The 11,550-nt window shown below is 44.5% G+C and overlaps 1 protein-coding gene across 1 annotated transcript; it reads right to left on the bottom strand.

Moving 5' to 3' along the window:
* Positions 1-3,391: 3,391 nt before the first annotated feature.
* On the bottom strand, positions 3,392-9,805 carry PSMC2 (proteasome (prosome, macropain) 26S subunit, ATPase, 2; the record flags this gene model as incomplete). The annotated part of the gene is made up of 11 exons (XM_008948970.1): positions 3,392-3,656; positions 3,753-3,849; positions 4,386-4,588; positions 5,361-5,448; positions 5,557-5,721; positions 5,981-6,076; positions 6,221-6,293; positions 6,930-7,061; positions 7,318-7,417; positions 8,462-8,543; positions 9,768-9,805. Coding segments are annotated over 11 exons (1,232 nt in total), but the record flags the coding sequence as incomplete, so codon positions are not given.
* Positions 9,806-11,550: the final 1,745 nt, after the last annotated feature.

Below are 11,550 nucleotides of genomic sequence, written 5' to 3'. Positions count from 1 at the left end.
CCTGCTGAGAAAATGGGCACTTTAACTCACTACGAGGTGGGATCTTGCAGGAAATAACTGTTCTGCAATTGCAATGCACTGTACCAGTGTCTTTGAAGAACTTTCTTAGATTATTTTTAAAGCCTGATGTCAACATCTGCATACAGTGGATTCATATGAATGTCATAATCTGCCAGCTGGATTAATGAATTCATACTGGTGGCATGTGGCTGCTACTCTTTTTAAACCTGGACAGTACAGTTATTTTTTTTAAAATATTTAACCTGTCTCAACCACACTCAACTCTTCATTGCCTCAATGTTTTCACTCTTAAGTGAATTTCAAATTAGAAATTCAGTTTTTAATTATTACATTATCAATATGGCACTTTTCACTGCCAAAAACCTGGTTATGCTTTCCAGAAAAACAAAACAATTCATTTTAAGCTAAAAGACACAACAGGACTAAAGCAGGAGTGAAGCCTATTAAAATTAAATTAAGAACTGATGCCCTATATGCAGTCTCTTAAGAGGGAATAAAAATGTAGACAAGGTCTAAAAGTCTCAGTGGTCCAAAAGAAAAAAAAAAGAGAAGTATTTTTCTGTTGCCCGAGAGATCTTCCTGCCAGCAGTGCTGCTTCTGCCTCAGCTTCCAAGTGCTTTGGGAAATAGATTCCAATAGAACTCAAAAGCATTACGTGTTTGGGGTTTTTAAAAGGAACAGTAGTGTGAGGGGTTTTTTTTCCTATTGTCTTCACAACCTGGCCACTGTGGTACTGCATAAGTTCAGGTGTGAGGCAAAAATCATGGAAGTGTAACTCAAGCAAAAGAAAGAAGTTAAATCTGAGAAGAGAGAGGAACCTAACAGTGCTGCTCTGTAAGTTATTTTGGCAGCACAGGGGAAGTGGCGCATCAGTGACATTTCATTTAGCACCCCCAAATCAAAGGTCCTGTGCGTAAGGGAATTCAGACGACTTCCTCCCTTCTGAACGCTGAACTTAATACTTTCATTTTTCTTCAAGCTCTGTTGCAGTTAGGGCTTGCTTCAGGTAAACCAAGTTCCCAAAACCCAGGGGCAGGCCGGAGAGATGTTTTATTTCCTCAGACTCCTCTGCCAATAGGAATAGGAAGCTTTCTGCATCAGAAATTGCCGCTTAGCTGGAGTTCAGAGGGTGAATTGAATGCATGTTAAGACACTGTGTGCGTTTATTTAAACAACTTTTGGGACATTTTATAACGTTAAGTAGTTTAACAAGCCTTTGTATCTACATACAGTATATTTTTCTACTTTCAGCTTGTCGCAGCTTCAGTTTTTAACTATGTAGTCTCTTCAGTTCACATCAAAATTCTGTCAACTTCTAAAATAAAGCAATGATCACAACTTGTCAAGATTTTCCATTTCGTCTTGGTGCGACAGCACATGGGACAAGCCAAGGTCCTGGATGCAAGTGTCTGTTGTTGAGGGGTGGGCTAGGAAGGGTTACCACCTCCACGCTGGAGCTTCCTGCTGCTCAGGTTCCTGTTCCTCATCCCCCTGGCTCCCCCACCTGCACACGAAGCTTCCCAAGGATACAGTTAATGCTCCGTTGTCCATCCTGGCAGCAACAGCTGCACTTCCTGAGGAGCTGCTGGAGTGCCAGACTGAGAGGCCCTAGATCCCAGCCCTGTGCCACACCAGTACTCTGCCACCCTCTCCTGGGTGCCACCAGTGTTGCTCCTAATGCCTCCAGTGAAATAAAATCTGGAGGGTTTTGACTGTGCTTTGCTGCCACCAGCTGAAGCTCTGCTTCTTCCCCTTGCCAGCCAAAGGTGTCTACTGAAAAGTAAACAGACTTCCTCTTTCCTATACTGATTAACAGACTGCTATCTACAACCTCAAACCCTACCTGAGGCTTGTCAGTGCTGGAGTAAACAAACCCACACCCTCCAAACTCCTGACGGGGCTCATGACTTCCCCTTCTCCAGCTCCTCTGCACTTACAAGGTAATACCTGAAGCCCTGCCTGCTGGAGCCCCACCGCAGCAAATGGCACTGGGGAGCCTCACAATAATAACCAGAATAATATTCCTCTCCCCCTCCTTTTTTGCAAGAGTACTGATGATAATTCAGGATAGCTGGGAAGCTCCAGACTCTTTTTACATTCTTCATTTGCCCTCCCTAAATGCTGCTCCTGGCACAGAGAGACGACAACTCTCAGTGCTCTTTCTGAACCACTTTTCTCTCAGGCTTGAAAAAGAATTCTAACCCACCAATAAACTTGCCTCTCTCCCCGAAATATTCTTCCCAAAACAGCACAGCTGTTGAGATCAGTTTTTCAAGCAGCTATAGACAAAAAATAGGGGATTGCCTGAGTTTGCTTAGCAAGATACTGACACTGGCCAAAATCTTAACCTCAGTCCATACACTGCCCATGCTCCTGCCCTACTGCACACACTTCTGCTTTCAAAGAAAATGAAGTGGCTTCACAATGTAAGCTTGATAAAGTGACATCAGTTGTATTGAAATGAGACCAAATAAACCTTTCCACACTATCGAGTTCCAAAAAGCTTCCCCCCAACACCTTCCCCCTCAAGTGTTTCTTCAACCTTTTTTTTCCCCCCACCCTCCTATGACTTCAATGCAACAAAGAAAATGAAAGGCAGTTGCTTTTCATTGACTAAACCATCCAGCTCTATAGGAACACGCCCAGCGAGCGAAGATCAACCTGTTCATGTCACCTGCTGCCAACAAGGATCAGCTACTGCCCAGCTACCAGGGCATCAGGACCCCATCAGGGTCATCCTCTGTCCCTAGGAGCACCTTAAGACAGTAATAGGATGTAGTAAAGTGCTCACTGGTAGACTGATGACAAGCTTTGATCTTTTTTAGAGCAGGAACAGGAAAAAGGAATCTTCCCTTCATGCTAAGAAACTGCACTTAGTTCATCCTTCTTCTCCCACTTACTAATTTGTAAGAAACAAAGAATCTCAGCAAAAGGGATAAAAAAGTTATGATGGTACCAGAGCATTCATCCAGAGCAAGACAAAACACCCCTCACGCCTCCCTAAGCTGGCAGTGGGGCAGAGCTGCCAGTGCCCGAGCAGAGCTGCAGGTGCCTTCTCAGCTCTGCTCCCCTGCGGTTCCCGTTTCCCTGGGACACGGCTACCCCTGGGTGCTGAGCATCACAGGCGCTCCTGGGCACCCCCAAACACTCTGCAGTCACTTGGGGATCCATCTTCCAGCACTCTACAGCTTACATGGGAAGTCTGGGGGCGTAAAACAGTGACGACGAATGTGACGTTTGGATTCTTAATGTTGCCCAGGTACCCGATTTTACAGGACCTCGCTGCCTTAGGCTGTGCTTGTTACACAGATCTCACCGAGACACTTTTCCACTGCTGTAGAACTCGCTCATAATGAAATCACACCTGCTCTTTGGAACACTCCATTTATTTCTGGCTTCCAAGAACGCGACATGAACTACTACACTTGGATTTTTGTTTCACAGGAGGTTTGACAACAGGCGAACCATTCTCGGGTGCTAGTTGTAGGTCATGTAGCGGGGGGTAGCGCTGAATTTCGCGTACGACTTAATGACCTTGTTGACCGCCTCCAGGAAGTCCTTCTCGGTGGCGATCTTCCGCCGCGCCCGGATGGCGAACATGCCGGCCTCCGTGCACACGCTGCGGATCTCGGCGCCTGGCAAAGAAACGGGCACGTCCACTCAGCACTGCCCACCCGTGGAAGTGAGCCATATGCAAAATCGTTTAAAAAGCAGGTAAAAAATCAGCTCACCTGTGCTGTTAGGACACAGTCGAGCCAACAGCTCAAATCTTATGTCTCTTTCAACACTCATCGAACGAGCATGGATCTTGAATATGTGAGTTCGCCCCTGAAAAACAGTGAAGGGCAGAGGTGTTCGTGCTGTGGAAGAGGTGATGACTGGCATGCAGCTGTCCACACCCAGAGCAAGGGCAGATGGAAAACAAATCATTTATTTGCTGCCCAACTATAGTCTCCTATGTCTGGGCCAGCATGTTTAGGTGTTCCTTAAGACACCTCATAAGGAAGTAACTTTTAAAAGAGATTTAACAGTAGAAGCACCTCAAGAAATTCCATTGTAATTCCAAGCACATTCTATTGTAAGAACTGAATCAAAGTCCTGGTTAAAGGATTCTTTACCTGTTGAGTCAGGAATATAAAGCGACTGCAGCCGTTTACCAGGATCCTAGGCCAGGCGTGGAATCTGTGCAGTGTGGGAAAACCTTTCTGGCACATCTCTAATCCCCAAAATTTCCACATAGTTTGACATAAGTTAAGGGTTCTGCTTGTGTTAATTCTCACAAACTGCTTCCAGACAACAATGCCCTAACTGAAGAGACACTCTGGTATCAGAACATACTTAGCTGTGAAAGAAAGCACTCTCACCTCAAGATCTGGCAAGCTAAACTCTATCTTCCTGTCCAACCTGCCGGGCCTCATCAGGGCTGGATCCAGAGTATCGGGTCTATTGGTAGCCATCAGCACTTTGATGTTGCCTCGTGGGTCAAAGCCATCCAGCTGGTTGATGAGCTCCAGCATAGTACGCTGCACTTCATTGTCACCCCCAGCCCCGTCGTCAAAACGAGCGCCTGGGGAGAGGAGACACACGTGTTGCACAGGAAGAGAAGGATCCTCAGAGCCCAGAGGTGTCACAGCTGCTGCACAGCTCAGAGGAGGTGTCACAGCAGCTGCACAGAAGACACTCAGAGAAATAATATTTAAATAACATAAAAGTATTTGTGAGGCGTTTAAAAAAGCTGTGAGGGAGTTATTTTAAAATGACACATTTCAAACAAGGACTGAGTGGCGTTGCCTGTCAGCTATAATAAGCACTGGACCATCACTTAGCATGGAAGGCCTACCTGGCTGCCTGCTAACTGGACAAGCTGTGGGAATTTATAAATGGAGTGTGTGCTTGTTTTCTGTCCCTCCTCAACCAAAACCCCATCCCCATCTGTGTTAAAATTGTCCTACTTTCAAAGGACCCAAGTTCTTCCTTTGAGAAAAAAAATAACAGATTCAGGCAGTGGCAAAGATCCAGTGTGTAGTCCAGAAGTTGAAGGGGGTTTAAGTTAACAGTACGTTTTGCAAACACCATACAGATTCTTCACCCAAAGTTCAAATAACCTGGGTGTTCCAAATGTGCAAAACTGACTCCTCATCTGGGCTAGGCATGTTCAGGCTCTATACACCACTTCTTGACAGCTTCCTGGACGTGGGACATGCTGGTAGCACTTTTGCTTTACAAAAATTTCCAACCGCATTTCTTGAAGTGCAGCAACCCAGATAAAGAATCACAGCATGAAAAGAAAACCTGAGAGTTCCTGTGCGGGATCAGAGCTGTGGAGACTACAAACATACCTCCAATGGCGTCGATTTCATCAAAGAATATAAGGCAAGCTTTTTTAGTTCTGGCCATTTCAAAGAGTTCACGGACCATTCGAGCTCCCTGAAAGCAAAAATCCAGATTTTGTTACAGACCCAGAGAAAGGAGAGAAGGTGCTGATCGGCAGGGACTGCCTGACAGCCCCGCCCCGGGGCAGAGCCCCGCGCTCACCTCCCCCACGTACTTCTGCACCAGCTCGGAGCCGATCACCCGGATGAAGCAGGCGTCCGTCCTGTTGGCCACGGCACGGGCACAGAGGGTCTTCCCCGTGCCAGGTGGCCCAAACAAGAGCACTCCCTTGGGGGGCTCGATCCCCAGGTTGACAAACCTCTCGGGCTACAACGGCGGGAAACAGAAGGCACGGTCGTGACCAAAATTAAAGGTTAAGTGTATTAAGGGGTATATGCAGATTAAGAAAATCATCCACAAAGAGCAATATAAACCAGCTGAAGCTGCTTTCACCTGTTAAAATGTAGACCTCCTTTCACTTAGGTGTTTGCATTCAGCTACATGATCTCTTCTTGCTTTTTCAGAATGTTAAAGATGACCAGAATACTTCCAAAATAATATGAATTTCAATCAGGGGGTTACTTACATGAAGCAGGGGAGTTTCAACCACCTCTCTCAGCTTTTCAATCTGCTCTTTACAACCACCAACGTCACTGTAAGTGACGTCTGGTTTTTCTTCTACCTGCACAACAGAAAAGTGAGTGAGGAGTTAACAGCCTGATGCTGCGCATCTCTCTAGGCTTTCAAGAGCCCAGAACAAAATCCAACCAAAGTAATCAAAATTGCAAGACAAAGCAATGTTATAATAAGTAAAGGCTGTTCTCACTTGCATCATGGTGACTGTGGGATCAATCTTGGGAGGCAAGGGGATATGGATTTGATACTTGTTTCTGTCCACCCTGGTGAGAGAGCACAAAGGCTATTATTTTAACACTGATTAATTAAACTGTCATACGGGAACAACCCTGTAAATCAGAAACTGGATTCTTGAACTGGTCTTTTCTTTGGCTTCAAGAGAGCCCAGCCCTTAAAGCTAATAGTCAGATGGGCTAGAAACAGGAATTCCTTCTGCAGGGAGGTTTAAGGTTTCCAAAAATGTTAATTCCCAAGTATTTTGAAAACTGAACTTCAAAATATCCCACATAGCAAACTGGCAAGATATTGATACTAGAAGTAACAGGCTTCACCTCCTCAGCAAACATTTCCTGTAGCTGCCCTGTGTGGAACTGTGCAAAGTGCCAAGGAGGAAGCAGGCTCAAGCTACACAAGCTCCCTGGGAGATGGGGCTACTGGGAGCCCCAACAGAGAGATTTCAGTCCATGACGCACAGTTCTCATCAGAATGACATCAGAAACAAAAGATTCCAGCACAGCATGCAGGTGAGTTACTGTCTTCCACCAGAAAGACATTATTGTTACAATTTCAACCACTGCAAAAACACGAAATGATAGTGGCTGACCTGTCTAACGGGTCAGAGGAGAAAACTTCAGTCTCCAGACATGCTCATTAAGAACACAAAGTAAGCTTTTGCTCACCCCACTCTCATGCCTTCTTCTATGTCAGTAGGTGCCACCTGGTCACTGAGGTCCACCACGAATTTGGCAAACTGCTTGACGTTGATGATGTACTTGGGATCCTCGGAGTCCGCGTTGATGATCTTTGTGCACCTACGGCAAGCGCAGCGTCACCGCGGCAGGCAGGATGCCAGGCCACCGGTCTGGCATCCTCCACTCATTACAGGCAAGCACAAGTATCACATTCCTAAGACATCACCACACACAGCACAGCTCCTTTTTGACACGACAGTGACAAGCACTTTCAATACCCACAACATGTACACACGAACGTTTTTAAGTCTGCCCATAAGCTGTAAATCACATTTTTAAGGCTACGCAGCTCCGCGGCGAAGAAGAGCGAACCCACCTCGCAACCTGTAACGGCTGCTCGCTTTGGAGAGTTTGCTTATCTGCAGCCAGGTCCCAGAGAGCAGGAGGAGCCAGACCAGTGTCAGATTCCTTGATTCCTACACAGAACACAGATAAGCTGAGGAGGAAGCAGCCAACCAGTGCATCAGCAACCCTTCCCACACCACGAGCCCACAGGAAGCTTTTTGAGAGATCTCCCAAAACACACGCACATGCATCTTTGATGGTCTTCCTACAAAACAAGTTTCCTAAAGAGATGAGGCCTAAGTGACTGTGCCAGCTGAACGTGCAAATCCCAGTCCAGCCATCCTCATTGTTTTGCAGTGTGGGGATGATTACAAGAAAATCTGACTGAAATATTAGACATAACCATGTTTCTAAAAGTTTCAGAAAAGGAGTGAAACTCTGCAAGTGCTTTCCCTGAGGGAAAGCTTAGTGCAAGATATCAGAATCTAAGGGATTCACATGGACGAAAAACCTTAGAAATCTCCCAAAACATGGATATAAAAGGTAACATCTTCATGATGTATTTGAAAGAATCAAGGGCTTTACTGGAAAAGAGAAATTGTGGTCTCCAGACAGAACTGAGGGCCACTTGAGGATCAGCCACAGGGCAACAAACTTACACGACTAAAACAAACACGAAAAAATTAGGGAACAAATTAAATTTTTATTCTAACTGCCATAACTGACCCGCTGATTTTAAATGCCAACTGCTCCGACACACATTTCCTCGTTCTATGAGGACTGGCACCACAGTGTGGTGATAAGATGTTGGGGCTTTGCAGTCTGTGGAAGTTCACTCACTGCTCAAGTGCAGCTTCACACAAATCACAACCATTATTTAGTGGCAGGAAGGGGCATTATTTTCATGCCACCATACTACATAAAAATGACTGATTTGGATAAAAATGTGTTAAATTACAAAATTACATAATCGTATGTAAAGACTAGCCCAGCCCAAGCCAAAAGATTATCACCTACAAAGTAAAATTTCACATTACCCAATAAGGCAATGTATTATTTTGAGAAAAATAACAATAACAAATCAATGCAGAAGTTGTTTAAAATCAGCTTCTTAAAACACTCATTTTTGTATACATGGCTCTTCTGTTGAAAGTTATCTTAAGGAAAAAAGGTACCAGTGAGCTCATTGATCTTCTTAAGTAGCTGCTGAATATCATCTTCTACTTGCTTGATCTGCCTGGAGTACGTGCTCTGGCCCTGGAAAAGAAACACCACATACATTTTATAACTCAAATTTGCTTTACATTTAGGAAAAAATGCCAATAGCTCATGAGTGTCAAGATGTTCCATGCCTGTCTTGATATAACAGCCAGCTATTGATCACAGCCAAAAAAGACAGTATTAAGTTCCAGCAACAATATTTCTGTTCACAAAAGCAGAACACAGCTACACACATTTGACCAATTGTGCAAGTGGAAATTTTGTACATTTATAAACTTTAAGGATTTAGTTTTCTTTTAAACTCATTCAGCCTTTTTTTTTACATTATTTTTTCCCCTAAAATTTAAAACACTTAGTAAAAATTGTGTATACACAGAATTTGGTGTACATTACCCAAATATCACCTGTTACTCAACCTTTCTATCATCCACAACAGAAAGATCAGGGGGCAAATGCGAAGCTAGATTCTTGCTTGCGGTAAAATGCTTTACCACCTTGCCCTGCCTACCACGGGCAGATCTGGATTTCCAGGATCCTTTGCAGGATCTTCTTCGTATCAACTTAGCCACAAAGCAGCAGCCACAGCGGGCACAGGCCGCATCCCAGAGCTCCGTAAAGGAGTCCTGGCGTCAACAAAACCCAGACTTCTGGCAAACATACTCAAATCCAAACATATGCTAAGCTGCAAGTTTCATTTTCCCAGAGTTCTTTCAAGAGGCCCACTGGACTTGCTTGTAGAGAGGGGAGACTTGCATTCTAAGCTTTAAGGCCATGGAAAATGCTTCCCAAGATGACAGCATCTTTGACAAGGTCTGTGCATCCCTCACTAACAGTTTTTTAATGTGATGGCTAAAAGCACGTAAATTTGATGGGAGAAAGGGTCTTAAAGATATTGTTGTTTAAAATAGAATCATAGAATCCTTCAGGTTGGAAGAGACCTTTAAGATCATCCAGTCCAACCATTAAGCCAACACTACTACGTCCTCTGCTAAAACAGATCAGAATCTGTCAGGGTTGAAGTAAATTAAAATGAATGAAGTAAATTGGCTAGTGAAAAAGCACTAGTAGTAGCCCTGGTGGGTTTGGGGCTTTCTTATTGGAAGATGTTAAGTGAGAACAGATTTTGGCAGGAGAGAAAGGCTTTAGGAGAAGCAGATTTACCAGCTGCTCACCCATACACATCCCTCCCCTCTTCCACTCAGCTCCTAACAGGATTCTTGCTTTTTTTCTTTAACACTCTTGTATACGTAAGCTACTTACATATGTTTTCAGCAAGGCAATATCTCCTTCATCCAGAGCTGCAACAAGACAGGAAAAAAGAGTTAGCTTCCAGTTTTTAAAACAAAGCTAGCAATATCACTTCTCCTTCTAAAGGACAAAAAAACACATATAGCAAGAGGATTCTTCTGAGTTTCTACTTTTTCACTAAACCAAACTGGAACAAAAAAACTATCAGTGGTTCAAGAAAAACAAAATGGTCTCCAGCTACTCTCTTCAGTCAAAAAGAATGTGTGCCACCCAGAGCTCACAGCAAGCAAGCTACTGAAACCTTGCCTCAGTCAGAGTAGCTTACTGAGCTACAACTGTACCAAGAATGAATTAAAGACACCAAAACTTCACCTTTTAAACTTTTTGTTTCTTAATGTTTAAGAAAATACCAGTGAAACACGGTCATCATTTTCCACCAGAGATGTTCCTCCTCCAAAATGCCCATCTAAAATTTGTACTTAAGCCTCAGAATTTCCACCTCAGGTAGCACTGCCTGTGAGAGGTGTCAGCTTCTGCACAGTCCTGCAGGTCCTGCACTCAACTCCTCAATTAATTCAGAAAAATGCAACTATTGCTGTCACCCTATTTACTTCGGTATCACCTGTCATTTAACACACCTTCAACATTCCCTCTCCCTTCCCCAACAAGCGATCTCTTTTCCCAACCAGATGACAGTCTTCATCTGAAACATCCCTGGCTCTGTTTTCTCTTTTCTAATCCCACTGTATCTTTTTATGATAGAGGAAGCTCAAACCACACAGTACTGATGACCTGGGTGTCATGGGCATTATACGGTAGTTTGAGAGCAATTTTTTGTGTTGATCTTTACTTCTTTCCTTATTATTTGTACTATCCCACTGATATTTTTATATCTACTAAATCCTGTCTTGTTTTAATTTAAACATCTTTATTGAGTGGCAACAGTTCAAAGTCCACCAGTGATTACATATGGTATTGATTTTGCTTCTAGATGCATTATTTAATATTTACCAAGATGAAATCAAAAGGCAAATGAAATTCAACCATGAGAAGCAACCGTCAATTTTCACACCATGTGGGTATCACCAGAAGAATTTGCCACCTGAGCCTCTCCTGCTTCCACCGAATTCTTCCGAAAGCAGCAAGAGACAGGGTCTGGCAGCCAGCTCTGCAGGACTCCACCAACAACCTAAACCGAATTATCGTGTGTTCCAAGGATGATCTCTTAACTAATCATTAAAATACAGAGGCCCGTCTGCCTTATGGAGAGCAAATTTGGCCTTTTAGTGGCCTTTTATCAGAGCCTCCCCTGAGAGCCCTGGAAGCAGCGAGGCCAGACCGGCCCCAGCCGGTATTTGTCACCTGGCCCTGCCCAGCCCCAGGCCCCGCTGCACACACAACGCCCCCGAAAGACTTCCTCTGGAGAACAGGCCTGATGAGGGAACTGGGGTGGTTTAGTCTGGAGGAGACCTTATTGCCCTGTACAACTACCTAAAGGAGACTGTAGTGAGGCTGGTGTTGGTCTCTTCTCCCAATTACTAACGATAGGACAAGAGGAAATGGCCTCAAATTGCATCAGGGGCGGCTTCGATTGGCTCTTAGGAAGAATTTCTTTACTGAGAGAGTGGTTAGACACTGGAACGGGCTGCCCAGGGAGGTGGTGGAGTCATCATCCCTGGAGGTGTTCAAAAAACGGGATCTAAGACTTGAGGCTATGGTCTCAAGTGGTTATGGAGATGCTAGGATGAAGGTTGGAATAGATGATCTATGGGGTCCTTTCCAACCAGAGTGATTC

This window comes from Merops nubicus, unplaced genomic scaffold (genome assembly GCF_000691845.1).
Source record: "Merops nubicus isolate BGI_N331 unplaced genomic scaffold, ASM69184v1 scaffold10201, whole genome shotgun sequence".
In the NCBI taxonomy this organism is placed as follows: domain Eukaryota; kingdom Metazoa; phylum Chordata; class Aves; order Coraciiformes; family Meropidae; genus Merops; species Merops nubicus.
This window is presented reverse-complemented; position numbering and strand designations above follow the sequence as displayed.